The following is a 19,478-nucleotide window of genomic DNA, read 5'->3' as shown; positions in this document are numbered from 1 at the left end:
AAGTTCTGGGTTCGACTTATCGCGTCTTGTCTGGATGCGATAAGTCGAACCAGGAAGTGGTCGCCATCGACTGCGGTACTCCAGCTAGACGAGAGGAGTACCGCGGCGTCGACGGGGGAGCCTGCCTGCCGCGTGTGGACCGAGGTAAGTTCGAACTAAGGTACTTCGAACTTCAGCTACGTTATTCACGTAGCTGAAGTTGCCTACTTTAGTTCGAATTGGGGGGTAAGTGTAGACCAAGCCTGAGATAATCCCAAGGTATTGGGCCTGAGTAGCAAAGTAGATCTTGTTATTGTCAACAGTGACCAAGAATTGGGGGAAGTAGGAAGGGGTTGAGAGGATGCATCATCAGAAGTTCACTTTTAGCCATGTATGTTTGATTTGACAATGAGTAATGCAGGAGATGTCAGAAAGACAGTCCTCAGCCTGGACTGGACGGCAGGAGAAAGGGCTGTAGTAGCCAGGTAGATTTGTGAGTCATCAATAGAAGGATGGATATTGTGTAAAGGTAGAAAAGGAGGTGACAAGGCTGGGCTTTGTTCCATTCCCACATGGAGTGGGAGAGGAAAAGAGGAGGGCCCACCAAAAGAGATGTTGAAGGAGAACCAGAGTAAGATGCGGTCATGAAAGCAAGATGTTAAGAAGTAGGATATGATTGGCAGAAGCAGCAGACAGGTCAAGAGGGATTAGAATGGAGGAGAGGCCCAGGCATTTGGCCAGCATGAGTTTATTAGAGATATTAGTGAGGGCAGTTTCAATGGAGAGGAGAAAACAGAAACCAGATTGCCAGGGATCCAGGAGAGAGTTATAGGCAGGGCTGGCGCTTCCACTAGGTGACCCTAGGCGGTCACCTACGGTGGCAGGTTTTCGGGGGCGGCATTTTGCCGTCCTCGTCAGAAATTCGGCGGCGGGGGGTCCTTCCGCTCCGGGTCTTCGGCGGAAATTTGGCGGCGGGTCCTTCACTCGCTCCGGGACCCGCCGCCGAAGTGCCCCAAAGACGCGGAGCGGAAGGACCCCTGCCGCCGAATGCTCAGAGGAGGAGCACTGCCGCCTAAGGCGGCAAAAACCCTGGCGCCGCTCCTGGTTATAGGAAGGGCTATACGTGGCCCATTCAATGATTTTGCGGGTGAAGTGAGAGAGAGACCACTAACTGGAGAGGCACGTGGCATTAGACCCATTTGAGAAACAAAATTTTCATCCTGTGCGGAATTTAGTTTCCATTCTGAATTGGAATGAAAAGTCAAAAGATGAAACCATTTCAGGGAACAAAAAATTCTGAAAAGTTTAGAACTGCAAATGCTAACATGAATTTTTGAGCAAAAGGAAAAGAATAAAAATTTCAAAATAGCATTTTTGTTTTGTTTTTCAAAACCAGAAAATCAAAAAAATTAATCAAAATATACATTTTTCCCTGGAAGATTTTGATGTCAACAAAATCATATTTTCTGGCAGGAATTTTTTAGCTCTGTGTGGCATCAAGGTATTACATTTTGGATGGGCTATACCAGAGCATGCCTATATTGTAAGGAAAAATAGATGCTCAGGAAGAAATCAAAGAGGCCATGATGGATTAGAGGAGGAGACCATATGAAAAATCTCAGTGGTGGTGGTGGTGGGAAATGATGATTACAGCTACTGAACATGTCATGCTTGGCTTTGCAGAAGTCAGCCAGATCCTGTAGGGAGAGGAAGAGGTAGGGTTTCAAGAGGGAGGCCATGGAGTGTAATTCAACGAGGGTGGCAAAGTACGGTTCCCTGGCAAATTACATAATACAGCTGAAGGAAGAGAGAGTAAATTTGTGCCAATAGTGGAGGAAATCCAAAGGACTTCCTCCGGAGCTGTTTGACAGCAAAGGGGCAGGAATGGAGGAAGCAGATGCTGAGGGTCAGCCAGGCAAGAGGTTAATGGGATGGATTACACAGTGTCAACAATATTTTTTAATGTGTTTTTAGTTACATATCAAGGCTGGACAGTGATACTTCACAAGCAGCCCATTGACTTCAGTGGAACTACTCATGGTGCAAGGTATTGCTAAATATGAGTACTGGTATCACAGTCTAACCCTAATATAGTTACAAATACCCTATGGTTAAAAATACCAAAGAAGATACCACAAAAACCTGATTGTCATCGCATTAAAAGCCTGACTCTATATAAAAATCACAATGACATTCAGGAGTAAGTTTCCAGACTGACTCTTAGATTTACCTAAACACCTCTCATATAGCAGTTACATCTTTTTTTCTTTATTGGTACCAATTTCTAGGGGACTATGGACATCTTAATAATACCCAAATGTTTACCAAAATTTCCATGAACTGCTCTGAATACTCATTTTGTGTGAGATAAGTGTCATTTTGACCTATTCCTGCTCCACTGGAGTCAGTGGAGCTGTGGATGCTCGACACCTCTGAAAATCAGGCCACTTCAGATCCATAATTTATATCCACTAAATACTGTATGAATTTAGATTCTTAACTTAAGGCACCCAAGTTTTTAAAAAGTTCACCTTTCTCTTTGCTATACCCACTTACGATTAGATATTGCCTATATATGTGCAAGATGACCCTCTGTCAATATCTAAGCAGAACTGAATGAGTTAAGGCTAAAATATTCTTGACTATGAATTTCATTACTTTGTGATTATCAGTTACTGATTTCATTTAAGTTCATCATCTATTACAAGTAACTACTCAAAGTCCTTTACATTGGTTAACAAAATAATGATTTTCTCTGCTAAGAATCTTGTGGTTTTCTAAGCAGGAAACCTACTAAAATAAATCAGAGGCAGCTCATTGTGGCTAAAGGACTGGAACAAGCAGGCAAGACTGGAATGAGACTAGCATTGGCTTCTTCCTTAGCTTTGAATCTGTTCTTGCTTAAGTTGATTCCTGTTCATTTTCCACTTACTAAATTCATGCATATAGGTTTTCAATATGTAACATTGTTCTGAAAAAAGGCTAATTCTTTATACTAAACCAATGAACCTCTGAGTGTGTATTCAGCATTTCTATATAAACTCCTGGGGGAATTCTGTGCTACTGCGCATGCACATAATTAATGAGCTGCACATATTTTTAATTTTTTGCTCAGAAAAAAGCTTCTGCTGAAATGTTGCTGCAGTTCCACATTTTGCCCCCCAGAGGGCAATGTGGTGATAGAACACAGCATCTGCTCCAAGCCAGCTAGGAAAGAGAAAGAGCATGCCTTCTTCGCAGCACCTGTCGGGCCAGGTCAGAAGACAGGGGCTATGGGGAGACAGACAGTGTGGGGCTGCTGGGGTTTCAGACGGGCTCGTAAGGACTAGTGGGAGAGGACAGACTGGGGCAGGGGCTGAATGGGAGTGGAGGCACAGGGCGGAGAGAGGTGCAGGGCCACATGGTGATGGGGGAGGGAGTGCAGAGCTACATAAGGAAAGGGGAGTGGCTGAGTGCGGGAACAGAGACATGGGGACAAGAGAGGGGGTACAGAGCCACATGGAGACGGGGAGGGGTGCAGGGCCACATGGGGATGGGGCGGAGTGGGTGTCTGAGTGGGGCGAAGGGACATGTGGACAGGGGGTGCAAGGACACATGGGGAAAGGGGCAGATGTGCCTGACTGAATGGGAGAGGCTAGGGATCAGCTAGGATCTGCATGGGGGAAGCTCCCTAACAACCCCTCCCCGCCTCCCCAAAAAAACCTGTTCCATAGTTTCCCCACCCATATCCAACAACCCTCCAAGTTCACACCCAGGCTCCTTCCCAGCAATCTACTTCCCTCTCCCTCAGCATCTCCATTACCCCTGATTTCCTCCAAGCCTTTGCACTGCTTCTGATGGGTGCGGGAAATAGTTACATATTGTAGTTTAAATGAATTACTCAGAGTTCTATATTAATATGCCTAGTAAGGAATCTATTTGGCAAAAAAAATTCCTGAATTTTTTGTTGTTGTCTGTATTGTTACAGACATACTTGCTGACAAGTGTTTTGAAATAAATGACCAAAAATAATTAAAACCGGTGTGATTATATTGTTATTTTGACAAATAAAATTTGCAGAATTTTAAAATATGCACAGAATTTTTTATTTTTTGTTGCCGAATTCCCCCAGGAGTATATGTTGTACCAATATATTTGCCTAGCAGGGCTCTTTCTGATTTAGGCACAAGCCCTGCAGCCCCACTACATATATCATGCAAGACCATATGTAGAGGACAGGCAGCATAAATCCCAAATGAGGGGACCCCAATTCCCTTACATACTCTTCTCTGTGTTGGAAAGCAGTTGCCGTTTAGTTCCATTTATAGCACTAATGCACAGTGCTGAAATCCCATCCCTAGTGGTGGTCAGGGGAGGAGAGGCACAGCAAACTGTGGCTGTCTGCTAGTTTACAGATCCTGGCTTAGAGAGCCTACACCAGCTGCACCGATCTAGGTCAGGTGGGGCTGACGATTCCATCACTTGACCCTACAGATCTGTTCGTGTGAAGTAAAGCCATTTCCTGAGGACTAGACTCCTTTGTTCAGGATGGCCCTCGGGATGGAAAGTTCACCTTTTTCCATAAGGCTATAAGAATCTTGGCAGTTAAATCTTTCTCTTAGATTGTGTCATCTTTTCCTTCAGTGGTAAGCCCCAAACCAGAATTAAAGGAAATGAATGCAAATATTACCTTAGTAAAAAGGGAACTGTGGCCCATTTATACGCATGAATATTATGCCTGTGAAATAATCTAGTCTGTCCTTTCTGCTACTGTTTTCTAGGTTCACACGTTCAGGGGTCCACACTGGTGTGAATACTGTGCCAACTTTATGTGGGGCCTCATTGCTCAGGGAGTAAAATGTGCAGGTAACTGGTTTATTCTTTGCTTCTTAAGACAATCCTGATGCTGTAAAGCCTTAGACATACTATCTATTTCATAATAAATTGTGCACCTAGGGTCTGATCCTCCTGTTAAAATCACTGGAAAGATGCCCTTTCATTTCAGTGATAGTTGTATCAGGTGCTACTATCGACCATTGAACCTTACATCTAAATGCCTTCCAAACATTCAGAGATGGAAATAATCTCTCTTTCCTTTCTTTCAGTATGTAGGAGACATAGCTTGAATGAGTTGTTGTATTTATTTTGTAATGGATGAGTCTGTGTGTGGGGTGGGTGGGTATGAGAAACTTACTGGGGATTTTAATGAAGCTTGTAGACAATAATCAAATCTCACAACACCTGTGTGAGGTAAATATTTAGATTTATTTTACAGATGGATAAACCGAGTCAGAGCAGTAAAGTGCCAGAGTTAGAAAGGGAGCTGGGTATAGAACCCAGGAGTCCTGACTCTGTCTTATGTGTGTGTGTGCTCTAACCACTACACACACATGCTCTCTAATTTGAAAAAATAAATTAATGGATTGAGAAGAATTGACATAAACATGATTAAAATAGGTGTATACATAAATTTATAAAAGCACTCAGAGGCTATGTTATAAATGCCTGGACAGACAGATACTGCATGCATTTGGGATTTAGTCTTTCTGTTGTAGCTGAAGAACTTAGGTAAAATAATTCAGCAATATTATTGATATCCTCTGAAAAAGGAGAGAAACCAACTATTTTGTTTAGGAGATCAAAGTAATTGAAAAAACAAGTTACTTTGTTTAAAATGTGCCTTACAATTTTCCAGTAACTAATTTTATAAAAATAGTATAAAGAAATGTTGATGTATGAAGAGCTGCATTTGTTGCCCTGGAAACTGAATTTTCATGCTAATTTAAGAATTTTTCCCTGTCTAAAGCTTTCTGAAATCTTGTCTTAAGCAAATAATAGGATTTTTATAGCATCAATGCAAAATGGTAGAAATTTCAACATAAACAAATGTGTTTATAGAAAAGCTATGACTGAAAAATCTTGAAAATATTCCACAAGAAATGTTTGATGTGTAATGTTTTTTATTGTATTATTGATGCAGATTTTTTTGTCAGCAGAGTCTAGTGTCCATAAAGTTTTAGCTTATTAGTTTTAGAAATAACTGAAACAAATGAAAGAACATTCATGTGCAGTTATATTCTGTGAAAATGGCACTTCCTTGCTCAGTAGTCCTACCCCATGTTTATTCAGAGTTCTAGCTACATGCTGTACTCATTAAATTAATGTTTTACCACATTTTGCTTTTGTTAAATCTGCACAGCCAATGCAGATCTGGGAAAGGGAGCTTGATTTTATTCTGCTTCATGCATCAGCAACAGAGATGTCAGCTAAATTTTCAGAGTAGACACTTTATAGTTGATGATACATGAGCCAGAAAATACACAGCTCTCTGTTTTTGATCTCATGTTGAATTTGCAACGCTGGCAGTTAGGAAAAATAACAGGCTTTTTAGTTTACATTAAGTAGCTTTGATCTGGAAGTTCAATAAAGACAATAAATATGAAAGTCTACAGTGTCACTTTTCAGAGTAGTTGCACGCTTTTGTGGAATGAGCAAAAAAGATCAGTTTTATAATTAAACTGACTACTTTTCTTTTTACTATTTTTATTTATAACTATTCTAGATAACACTGTTTTCTTATTTTATATTTTAATGCAGATTTTTTTCCAAAAGATCCTAATGGTTTCCTTTTCTTAGCTTGTATTATGGAAGTGAGAATTAACTAGTGCTTTCTCTTTTTCTCTCTTTGGCTCTGTACAAAGGTGATTATAATAAGAAAGGAACAAAAAAGGAAAAAATGTAAACTAGATGGCTTTAGAATTTCAAACATAATTGAACTTTTCTGTTTGTCTAAAGTTGTCATACCCATGTCAATAACACCCAATGAATACAGCAATTTTTTTTTATTTTTAATTCCATTTCATGCTACCAATAAAGTGTACTACAGGATAAAGCCCACTAAGAGATTACTATACTTCTTGAATGCTCAAGGCCACTTAGCCTGTGATCATAATCTTTATGATGGCTGTCATACCTTATCTGAGGAATGACAGGATGTGCGGTGGTAAGATACTCACAGGTTTCACATAACTCTCCTTGCTCTCTCAACCCCCTGACAAGTCACTTGTACTCAGCCCCTGGTGGATGGAGGAGAGAAAGTGCCACGTGTTAATAAACAGCAAACCCTCTCACCAGGACAAATGAGTTCTGAATGGACGCCAAATTCTGTCATTTTCAGCAAAATGGATGGTGGCCAGGAAATGGACCCTCAAAAACAGAGGTGTTATGTGGAGGAAATGGGAACCATTAAGGGCTCCGGCAGTGATGTTGAATGTGTCTGGTGGATGGGTAGGGAAAGATTACTTAACATTCCATGAAAAAGTTCAATTCAGTAAATGTGGTTCTCCTCTGAAAAGTGGCTGTGTAAAAAATGTCACCTTCTAAACTCAGCAGATCTGCTCCCCATGTGTGTTCAAAGTTGCATCTTGCATACTGTATGAAGAAAAATAACTTGTACTGCTTTTTAATCCTGTTTCACTCTCCTGAGCCAACACATCTAAGTGTGAGTGAACTGGATTCTATTCCTTTTTGTGCATCATCAAAAGATTGTTTACTTCTTCCAGTGAGCTAGAACTGTGCAATTGAGAGGCTGGTGTAACTGAAGGCATAAATGAAAGAAAGTGTGGGTACAATAGGTGTAAACGGGGGTTTAATTTTCCCTGTGAAATTGTTTGTTTTTCTAAACTGAACACCTTTGATATGGAAATCGAGAGACAATAAACGGTGAACCCCAAGACACCCGTCACTTTTCCGAGTAGAAGTCCACATTAAAAATTACAGGATTGAGCAGGATGCAGCCTGCTAACATTCAAACTGGTCTCTGTATCACTCCGGGAAACTCCAGAAAGTCTGACTTGTGATCTGTGTGATGATTTTATTGAAAATGCTTTAGGAACAAAACTGTGCTGATTATAATATTCTGTACTTTTTACTGAGTTTGCTTTTTTAAAGCAAACAATTACAGATCATAAGATGAATCTATTAGTTGTACAAAAGCGATACTTATTACAGCTGTAAATTAATACTGCAGGGAACACTCAATCATTTTGAGTCCTGCTCTTAGCAAGATACATAGGAATAAAAATGCAGGGCATTCCTGGATTCCCTTTATAAGGATAAAAGTCACCCATTTCAGAAAGTAGGAGGAGGAATGGAAAGAAAAAGTAACGTAAGGAGATTGTTGCCATTGGCATATAGATTAATTTATGGCATAAGAGCACAAGTAATACTTTAAAAAAATAAACTAGAATCAGGATAGACCCAACAATACATATTATGCCATACCAGCTAGCTAGTATGTCATAGCAACTAAAACTGTACTTATTCATTCCTTATTACAACTCAGCATCTCCAGCCAGAACAGAGCCTGGGTAACTTCTATGTTCTATGCCCCATATACAGTATAATTATCTCTCCAAGGCAGTTTGTCCCTACCCCTTGTGTTGATTGGCAGGGAAAGAAGAGTGATTATAGACATCCTCCTGCATGAGGTCCAGGGATAATCACAGTGTCAGTACCTCTCTGCTGAGATTGCCAAATAGGGAAGGTGGTGGTGCCGGTGGTTTTTGTGACGTAAACAATGGTTCTGTAGGAACTTGTCTCACATAGACCAAAAAACCTGTGAGAGAGAATTGTGAAGAGCAGGTGGCTGCCATTTTGACTGATAAGGTTTCATGATTAATCTGTTGCTCCTCTGCACTTCTTGAAACAAGATGATTTTTTTATTTCCAAAGTTAAGACTCAGTTTTGTCCAGTTAAGCCTCCATTCCTCCACCAACTCAGAACTGTGCCTTAAAGATACAGTCAAGCCCCTCTTCTTTCTCCGTCTACTTTCCCCTGGGTGCACAAGCAACTTCTGTCTGTCTTTGTTTTGTTTTTTCCTCTCTACCTCCCCTCTCCCACGACTCTATAATACATTTTCCCCTCTCCCACGACTCTATAATACATTTCCCCCTCTCCCACGACCCTATAATACATGAAATCAAGGGTAGATTCATCTTGCAGCACACTGCATTTGCTCCTGCACTGTACACTTAACATTTAAGAGCACAGGCTATCAGCATTAAAGGACAGCATGAGGAAGGAACATGAGCAAAGAAAGACTCATGCAGATACCATTTGTGATCTGAAGCCATCACGGGTGGGAGGTGGTTTTCTGGCAGAATAGACAGTCTACTCATTACCAGAGAACCATGGAGTAGGGAAGGCAGTTTGGGAGCATATCATGTATGCTTGAGACCTGTTTTTGTCCTCGTGCCACTTAGAAGAGCAGCCCAGATCAGTAGTTGCACTAAGGCTCCTGTCAGATCAATACAGTATGTCAACAAATGGTGTTTGTTATGGGTATCATAGCATTTACAAGTAATGCTAGTTGTCAATGCTCGTAAAACTAAAGAACAGTAAATGATTATGTGCACTGCAGAGAGAGTAAACTTTAATTTTTATATTAAAGAAAAGAGAATTTAACTACCATAAAAGGAAAGCTACTATTTGATGAATGATTTATTGGGGCAAATTCCTTTATATCTGTTCACCCTCATTAAAGCAATACTAATAGTTAGCTCTTATGTAGCACTCATCACCTGCAGATCTCAAAGTGCTTTACAAAGGTGGGTAGTGGTTTTATCCCCTTGTGTCAAATGGGGAAACTGAGGAACAAGTCTTAAGTGACTTGCCCAAGGTGATACAGTGATTTAATGCCAGGCCCAAGAATAGAACCCAGGCCTCCTGCCTCTTTCCCACACCACTCTGCCGTTATCATAAATCTATGGAGAATCTCTTGGAACTCTTAGAGGAAAATGTAAATCTATCTTTCAGTACCTTAAACCGTCCCCTCAGAAAGACAAAATACATAAATGTCTTTCAGCTTAATTTATAAATATAATTATAAAGTATATTCCATGTGATATAATTTCAATAGAGCATGCTCAGCAGCCACATTTGCCAGTAAATCATAAGCAAAAGGAAATCTAAAACTGACTAAATCAAATCAACAGCATAGCTATGCGCATTTTATTCTCAGCAAATATTTGTAATGGGTACTCATAGGGCAGTATTAATATGCATATATTTTTTGGGCTCTGCTCATGCATTAATATGATCACATTATTTCTTCTTTCAGCTCAATGGACTAAAGTCAATATTAGTTGCTTCAGAAAAATTGTGAAATCTTTTTCTGAGCTTCCTAGAAAAGCATTGGCTATGTCAGGCTCTTTTTCTAAAGGCAATATCCCTCATAAAAGTAATACCACAGCCTATCCAAACTCCTAGAGTAAGATCAATATGCTATTAAAAATAGTATAGCTTACCTGAAACTTTTTCAAAAACATCTATAAAGGCTGTTTTATTCTGAAATTTGTAAACTTGTCTACCTGCTCATGAATTTCTAAATGTGCTTTTTGGTGAAGGATGGCTGCAGCTTGATGATAACATACAAAAGAAACCTATACTCAACTACAAATCCAGCCAATGAAATGATCCACTTATATGATGACCTTATTGAAGTCAATGGGAGTTTTGCCATTGACCTCTGTGGGGCCTTGATTTCACCCATGGTCTTTTAAATCTTTCCTTTATTCTGGACTTTACTGGGCAATATGTTACTTTATGTAATTTGTGTGGTTTTAACAAATAAGGGTCAAATTTTTCTTTTAGGGCCTGACCCAACTCCCATGGAAGTCAATGGAAAGACACTGATGGACCTCCACAGGAGTCAGATCAGCCCCTTTGTTTGGTGTAAATCAGCATTAAATCCACTGAAGTAAACTGAGTTACTCAGGATTTACTTCATTGTAACTGAAAGTAGAAATTGGCCGTAAGCATGAAATAAAACAAACTCTTGGGTCTAAAGCCTGCTAATCGTATTCACGCAAGTAGCCCAATTGAAATCAGCAGGACTACTTGTATGAGTATGGCAAATTGGTTTTAGAGCCTGATCCTTAGAGGTGCTGAGCATTTGAAGCCAGTGGAAGTAGTGAGTGCTCGATACAACTCAGGATTCGGTTCTCTTGGCCCTCCTAAAAATGCAGGACTCTGAATATGTTGCAAAGCAGATGTGCTGCACTCTGGGATTTAAGAAAAAAAGACGACAATTTGTTTTAATTGTTTGTAATTTGTCTTACAATACCCTGTGTTCCAGCCTCCCAAATTTAGGCTGAATATCGCTACTGTAGAAAGTTTGAACAATGGATTACTCTGGGATTTTGCAGTACTCTGTTGGAAGGCAGCCTGTCATGTTACTCATGCACTTTTTACCTTGCTTGAATAAGCAAACAGTCATTCTTATATTGGTGTGTAACTATCGCCAACTTAAATTCTCATCAAGTCCTGAAAATGAAAGTCTACTGACTAAAACAATACCATTCTGCTTCCACAGAGTATTGTGAACTCAGAGAAAGGACCCTTCCTATGACAAAAGCATAACCAAATGGCTACGTTTCAACTTCTTTATTTAAAAAGCAACATTATTCTTGTTTTAAATGATGCATTTAAACCTTACAAAAATATTAATTTTGATTTGTCAAAGGACTTCAGTCTCAGCTAAGGACCAAAAACGTAGCTTTTGTTATTTTTTTAATAAAAAAAGCCTGCAAAGCATAATAATAATGGTAATAGAAATGTGCTCTACCTTTTATAAACTTCTGTTAAAGCATGATATATTCCTCAGGAGTGTTTATAACGCTTGTAGCAGTGTTTGGTGTATGAGAACCAATGAAGTGTAAAAAATGAAGAGCATAAAGATGGAAAAGCAATGTTGATTTTTAAAATGTTTCTGGTGTTAATGAGACCTGATCCAAAGCCCCTTCAAATCAATGGGAATCTTTTCATTGACTTAATTGGGCTTTGAAGTGGGCACCAAAAGGATTAGCAGTAACACAGGTAATTAAATTTGGTTTTTTAGAAATATGAATTTCAGCTTGAAAAGGTCCCTGCAAGCTAAACATTTTAATAAAATAGCACTTTGCTGTATGCAAATATCCTTAAGATGACCATGGGAAATGTAAAGATTGTTTTAATTCAAGCATAGGACATTTGTAAATACGTGTTTTTCATTCTTGTATACTTAAAAATTAATTATCCTTGTTCTCACAATACTGTAGCTCTAAGATATCTCTTCTCCCATCAGCGTGGGTAGATGTGTGCTCACAAGACCAATCCAATTCCATAAATGGGGGTTAGCCTTTCAACTTGCTCACACATCAGTTGAGACAGACCTTTAAGAATCTAAACATTGTTTCTGCAAAATGTTTTGCTCCCTGTTTAATATTTAAATCTTTAAAGATAAACTACTTGCAGTATGCTGTATCGAGTGGCTCTTGCAGCAATTTTAGTACATATGATAATTATGCATACAAAAACTGTATTAAAAACATTATGAAGTGCAAAGTCAATCACTCAAAAGTTAGGAAATGCCAGAATTAAGGTTGCACGTGCACTCTTAGTTCAGCCCCCTTGTGTGTTTGCATTATCATAGTCTTTAATTACATAATCACATACTGTTTTTTCCCCAAGACCCATGCCTCATTCTGGGCACAGAATGGATGGTACTCACTTAACAAATGGCTGTTCTGTATTTTGTTTTCTCCTAGTTGCTCAGTGTTGTGGCTCCAGGCCTGCCTTACTACACATTATTCATGTCTGCTCTGTAGACTGAATTTTTAATTTCTTCATGGGCTTTTCCACTGTGATTTTCACTATAGTATCTGAATGCTTCACAAACATTTAATGAATTTATTTTTAAATACCCCTGTGAGATGAGGCAGTGGTATTATCCCCACTGTACAGATAAGGAGCCGAGGCACAAAGAGATTAAGGTAAAAGTGTTCACTAATTTTGGGTACCCAATTTGAAACACCTAGGATCTGATTTTTTCAGAGTATTTAGCATTATATAGCACTTCATATGTTCAAAGCAAAATTCCCAGTTTCTCTCAGATGCAACTGATTTCAGTTGCATATGAGAGCGCAGCACTTCTGGAAATCAGCCCAGACTCTCAAGTTGGGCAACCATCAGATAAGGAGCATGCAACTAGTGACCACCTGTCAAAAGTCTAATTGAAGTCACTTGCCTACCACCACACAGGAACTCTGTGGCAGAGGCAGGGATAGAATCCAGTTCTTCATGGCAGCATTCAACTGCCTTAACCAGAAGACTGTCCTTTCTCTTTCTGCAATCCCCTCCCTCCCTCCCTCACTACCCACCTTCCATCTTCTGCAACAAATGAAGCTGAGGTCCTACTGACAACAGCCTTCACTAGACAACCCTGATGATTCAGCCTCAGAGCAGGTCCATCATGTGCACTGAATGAGATAGTGGAAAAAACAGTATGCAATCATGTAATTTAAGACTGTTGTCATAATACTAATGATGGGGACTTGATCTCTTGTGCCCCATCCCCTCCAACTTGTCATGCCCCAGTCTTTTCCTCACCTCTGTCTCCTTGTCCCAGTCCCATTCTCCTCACCTAGCCAGTTCCTGTCTCCACTCCTTAGACTTCTCATCTCAGTCCCAATACTCTTGCCCAGACAATCTAGTACCCTCCCTCACAGCTCCTCGTCCAGTCAGTCTCTTGTCCCTCTCTGCCCAAATTCCTTGTCCCTCCATTTTACAGAGGGAGAAACTGAAACACAGGATGACTAAGGACCAAATCCTAAAAGCATGCAAGGGACCAGGCTGTGCTCTGGAGTTCTTCACAGCCTGAATAAGGAAGGGTTAGGCCCCTAACCTCCTGCCATAGAGTGGTGCTGTGCCACAAACACTATGAAGTCTCAGAAGCACAACACTTTCTGTAGAGGTTCTATTCCCCCTCCAGGAAAGAGAGTGGCTGGTGGATCTGTCCTCACCCCCAATAATTTTTCCAACCCCCACCATGTGTTGGGGTGGAGGGAAGCCAACAGAACAGAACTCCACAGTGTGCAGAGGGCCATCCTCGTTGCACAAGTCTTCTGGTCCTGCCCAACTGGGCCAGTTCTGCTAGGTCAGGGTCTTCTGTGTAGGAGGAGGCTGTCCTCTACAGTATTTGCCTAGGATCACACAGGAAGTTTGTGGCATTAGTAGGTGCAGAACCCAGAATTCCTGGGTCCTCATCCTGTGCCTTAATCACAAGACCACTTTCTTTTCTTTATGGAAGGGAGCTATTCTTACACTTAAAGAGTGAAATAGAATTGTAAGCAGTCATTTTGTCTGGAACAGGGTTCATAAATTTTGACTGATTGAATGTGACATGTTGAACTTTTATTGTTACCAAAAGATTGAGCACTTTACAATAAATTCTAAGTGACAAAACTCTTTAGCTTTACAAACCTATTAAGAAAACAAAGTGCTTTTTGTAATAGCACATGAATGACTGAGCTGGAATTAAACTAAGATACAAACACTGGCTTTTGCCGTTGTATAAAGGAGAACGGCATCATCTGTGGACTATTTACTGTAAATTAAAATATCAACAAAACCAATGATAATCAGATACAAAGGTGACTCCTCTATAGACACTAGATATTGGGGGGGAGGAGGGCAGAGGGAAGGGAAGGGATACTGTAAATCTTCACCAAGGCCCCGAACCTCCAAACTCCGACATGTGTTTAACTTTAATCCTATGAGTAGTCCCCTTGAGATCAATGAATAATTGAAATCAATGGGACTACTCATGGTAGGAAAGTTAAGCACACTGGAAATCTTTGCTGGATCAAGGCCTAAGCGAGTGAACACTGTAGGCTCTGTGCTGTTATGCTATGGCAATTCAGCATGTCACTTTGTAGGATTGGACTCTGGGTGACATTTGCATTGCCAATTACCAATGAAAGTTCAAGATACTCAGCATCTTGCAAGACAAGGGTCCCTACTGCAAGACAGCAGAGACCTGATAAAACTCCCAGTGAAGTCAGAAGGAACTAGGTTGGGCTTTAGACAAGGCAAAATGCTGTTCATACATCATCGCACAAGACTTACAGACTCAAATCATGGATATGAACATTCCGTTAACTTAGAAGGAACTGCATTGCTCAGCTTGTCTTCACTATGCTTTCTTGTAGTATTATTGCTGGTTTCCCTACTTTTTTCCTACAGATGGAGCATTAGTGTTGATAGATATGCCTGGCCCATTTTTGTACAGAATGAATGTTTTTTTCTGCATATCTGATTTCAATTGAATTGTACTCTAAAATGAACCAAACCTTCATTAGTAAAATGTTTATAATGAAACTGTGGAACTGTTCTTTAAATAAGTTCTTCCCAAATTCATTTTAATTTAAATAGAATTATTTGGAATTGCCAGCTTTCTGGGCTTTCTCTTTCAAAAACCCAGTCTATGAAACAACATTGGAAGTAATACCTCCTCCCCTACCCTGCTCAGGGTTAAGAGTAAATGTCTCAAACTAACCCTAAGGGTGTGTCTACGCTGCAGGACTCTTTTGGCAGTGTGTAGTGTACATACATGCATAGCCCTCATAGTACAAGTATAAACAGCAGCATAGACAGTGAAACATGGTTGAAGCCAGTCAAGACACACCTGAAGGATGTGGGTATAAACCCAGAGTATGTACCTAGACATCCTCTACTGGCCCAAGCCGTGCCGTCCCTATTTTTAGCTGTGTAGTGTCCTGTTACCTCTCACTGCTGGTCCCCTTCTCCTTTGCAGGGAAAGACTCCAACAGTGGACCGGGAGCGGGAGGGAAGTGGGGAAAGGCTGCCAGATCCCAACAGCTGGAGCCTTTCTCCTATGCAGGGGAAGACTCCAGCAACTCCCCACTGCTGGGGCCATTCCCTGCTACAAGGAAAGGCTCCAGCAGCTGTGAAAGGCTCTGCCAGCTCCCCCACTGCTGAAGCCCTTCCTCTGGAAGGGAGTAAGCAGCAGGGAAAGAAAGGCTCTGGAAGTGGGGAAACAGCTGAAGCCTTTGCCTGCTGCCTCCCATTTGCCAGAGCCTTTCACTGCCCCGTGTAGCTACACACCACAGTGTGGATGCAGTGTGCTTTTGACTGCAGTATGTAGCTATACATATACTGTAGTGTAAACTGAGCCTAAAATAAATATAAAGACCAGGGGAAGGGATTAGATCATGAAATAGTCACATATAAAGTATAAGAAGAGAAAAACATTACAGAGTAATAGATCTCTTCCCCTATGGAAAAGTCCTACAGAATGTAATGGGGATTAAACTAATAGGGTTCTGTTGAAATTACTGTAAAAACCTATGCGATTTGATGGAGAATTATAGACTTTGACGATTTGATTTTCTATTGGTTGATTTCTGTTAAATCCTGTAGTAGAGGAAACATCTGGTTTTGCATCTTAGAATGGAATGTATTCAGCTAGTAAGTGTTCTTTAAAATCTGCACCAGTCCTTTTCAGCTTACTCACATGAGCGGTCCTTACAGGAATGAGGTCTGCGGGATCAGACCCTGTAGAAGTAATACATACTTTATTATATTAACATTACAGCACATTTTCACCCAACATTGGGTTAATTGTCTTTTCATTTTTTCTCCCAGATTGTGGTTTAAATGTTCACAAGCAGTGTTCCAAGATGGTCCCAAATGACTGCAAGCCAGATCTGAAGCATGTCAAAAAAGTGTACAGCTGTGACCTTACAACGCTAGTAAAAGCACACATCACTAAAAGGCCAATGGTAGTAGACATGTGTATTAGAGAAATTGAATCTAGAGGTAAGACATCGTTAATGGACTTTGGTTGCTTTAATGATAATCCCTTTAGATTGATCTGGGTCATTTGGGTTTTCGCTGAATTCATGATTGCTCAAAACAGTTTCAAATGGGGCATTTTATGACTGCCAATTATCCTACACAGTTCATATCATACTTGGTGTTATTTGTTGGTTCACAAATATCTGTGATTTTTTTTAAAAGCTCTGCTGAAATTACTTAATTTCTTACAAGGACTTCTCTAATTAATACATAAGAGATGGACAGATGCAATGCGTGTTTTATGATGCACAGTATATAGTACTGTTTTGACATAACTACATGCTTGCTAAACTCCACTCTTGGATGATCTCCTATCTTATTGATGTACATGTGCATCTTCCTCTTCTTTATACTTCCCATGGTATTTTAATCAGAAAGATTAACACAGTAATAACTAGACTAGTCGGTATTTACATATTTCATCTTCCTTGTTCTCCCAGCCCACATTTAATATTCTTTACTAGAATATATGGTTTGCTTCTAAAATATTTACTGTACATCTAATATGTTAATCTCAATTAGCTGATTAAAAAGAATTAGCTTGTAATTGGGCTAATCTGTTTTTTCACCCCCGGGAATCATTATCATAAACGTGATTACACAAAATGATTGGGAGCTGAGCCGAACAATGCGGTTGATGCAAGGGTCAGGGTTAAAGGGATGGGGGTGAAATTGTATTCCAAATGAAAAACCTGGTAAAGCTTTTAAAACCTAACTAACCTTGTTGCCTCATTGCCTTAAGTGAAGAACCTGGCCAGGGACAAGCCAGTTTTAAGGGAGGTGCAAAGTTAATACTAATTTTAATCAAGTGAAAATGTTCTCTCCTAACAGGTCTTAATTCTGAAGGACTATACAGAGTTTCAGGCTTTAGTGACCTAATTGAAGACGTCAAAATGGCATTTGACAGAGGTATCTGCTTTAGTATCTGCTGCAACTTTTTTGCCGGCACATTGTGAAGGGTTCTGTTCAGCCCAGGGGTTCCTCAGCGTAGGCTCCATCTGCCTGTTGGGCTCTGCAGATGCAGAGGCTGGTCATTATGCTGAGCGGAGGGGTACCCTCCCATTGGAAAGACACACAAATCCCATTTTGGCCTGGGTTGCCAAAAGCTGCCCTTTTCCCTTCGGCAGAGTTTGTGTCTCCACAGTGCCTGACTATGACAGTTAGGCTCTTTGCAATGATGTCATTGGGTAGGAAAGTACTGAACGTTCTCAGTTATTGCCCTGATTTACTAGGGAACCCCCAAGCTCCTCTCTCAGTGGGACCATGAGTCAGCTGGAGAAGAACCTTAAAGGAGCAGTGCAAATTGAAGCCCTTTCCCTGGATGATAGCTCCAAAATAATAACGCCTGGGCTAAACATCCTCTTCCACCAAAGGCAATGAGAGAAGTAAGGAGTTCCCACCCTCAGTACCCCACAGTAGCAATCGGGGGCGGGGAGGTGCTCCCTCCCCATATGTTTTTTTTTACTGAGCCAAAAATTCCATCCCTCTTTGCCTCTCCAGGCTACTGGGGCTACACAAAGAGAGCTCAAGTAATACCTGCCTTCTATGTGGTCCTAGCTGGGCTTGAGGTGCTGAACAAATTCAGGCCCTTACCCAGTGCCCACTACACTCAAGAATAAATAGCACTACTGCTCTGAGAGGGTGAGCACAGGCCTGTCCTAGCGACTAAGTACTAAAAACATTTTCCTTTTTGCAAACGTTCCTCATTTCCCATTCAGTGCTGACAAATGTGTTTTTGGCAAAGTGATATGTTCAAATATAGTTGATCTGCAACACATTTTTACAACACAGACCGTCACCATTAAAACAGTCACATGGGTTTCTGCATAACGTTTTTTTAACCTGAGATTGAAAAAAGGACTGCTCTCTGTACAAAAGGCATTAGGCTTTATCCTGAAAAAGTGAAATTCACAGTCAAATAACAGTTTTTATTGGTTAGTTTACATACTCCAGAATCTGTGGCTGTGCTGATCTTAATAATTGCTAAACAGTATAGATTTTTCCATTGAATATTAGTCTAGATCTATTTATATTTTTTAAACATTAATGTCAGCTGCTTTCTATACACAGATGGGGAAAAAGCAGATATTTCTGTGAATATGTATGAAGATATCAATATTATCACTGGTGCACTTAAATTGTACTTCAGGGATTTGCCAATTCCGCTTATCACATACGATGCCTACCCAAAATTTATAGATTCTGCAAGTAAGTATAAAATAACATTTTTCCTGTTTTTCTTTCTGACCCTTTTTCTCTCTGTTTTGTTTTTTAACATGTGTTATTAATTAAGTACTACTTAAGCGCTTCACATGGATGCTATAAATTGAGATGAAAGCAGGACTAAGTATGTGCCATAGATTACAAGAATGTTGTATTAAGTGATCTTTGTTTCAGTTTCTCCTCCATTTTTCTCAAATGTTTCCTTTTCACTACACATACTGGAAAGATATGATCTTCTTCAAGTAGTGTCCCTATGGGTGCTCTACTCTTGGTGAGCATGCGCGCTACACACCCTCAATAGGAGATTTTCATTAGCAGTGTCCATTCAGCCCACACATGTGCTGTTGATATTCTTGTGCTCTGTACCAAGGCTATATCAGACTGCGCAAGCAAACCACCCCCTCAGTTCCTTCTCAACCACCTGATCTGGAGACGGAGCTAGTGTGTCCGCTTCTTGTCTACCATGGTAGTTTGGGAGCGTCTTGTTAGTTAGTGTAGTTAGTTTAGTATTTGTTTAACATTTGTGTAAAAAAACAAACAAAAAAACCCCAAAAAACTTTTCTGGTTATAGAGACTCCCTCTGGGGAAATTCTCCTTGT

General features: G+C 40.3%; 1 protein-coding gene across 9 annotated transcripts in view; it reads left to right on the top strand.

The window, feature by feature from the left end:
• Positions 1-19,478, top strand: part of CHN1 (chimerin 1) — a 154,058-nt gene that overhangs the window by 125,240 nt on the left and 9,340 nt on the right. For all 9 annotated transcript variants that reach the window (XM_026647580.1, XM_026647585.2, XM_026647581.2 and 6 more), the window contains 4 exons: positions 4,740-4,824; positions 16,444-16,617; positions 17,488-17,565; positions 18,727-18,864. In XM_026647580.1, coding sequence (XP_026503365.1) covers positions 4,740-4,824; positions 16,444-16,617; positions 17,488-17,565; positions 18,727-18,864 — 475 coding nt within the window. The remainder of the gene's footprint in view (positions 1-4,739; positions 4,825-16,443; positions 16,618-17,487; positions 17,566-18,726; positions 18,865-19,478) is intronic.

The sequence above is a fragment of the Terrapene carolina genome, unplaced genomic scaffold (genome assembly GCF_002925995.2).
Source record: "Terrapene carolina triunguis isolate 2854851 unplaced genomic scaffold, T_m_triunguis-2.0 Scaffold62, whole genome shotgun sequence".
NCBI lineage: Eukaryota > Metazoa > Chordata > Testudines > Emydidae > Terrapene > Terrapene triunguis.
The sequence above is the reverse complement of the archived record's forward strand: the minus strand, read 5'-3'. Positions and strand labels throughout refer to the sequence as shown.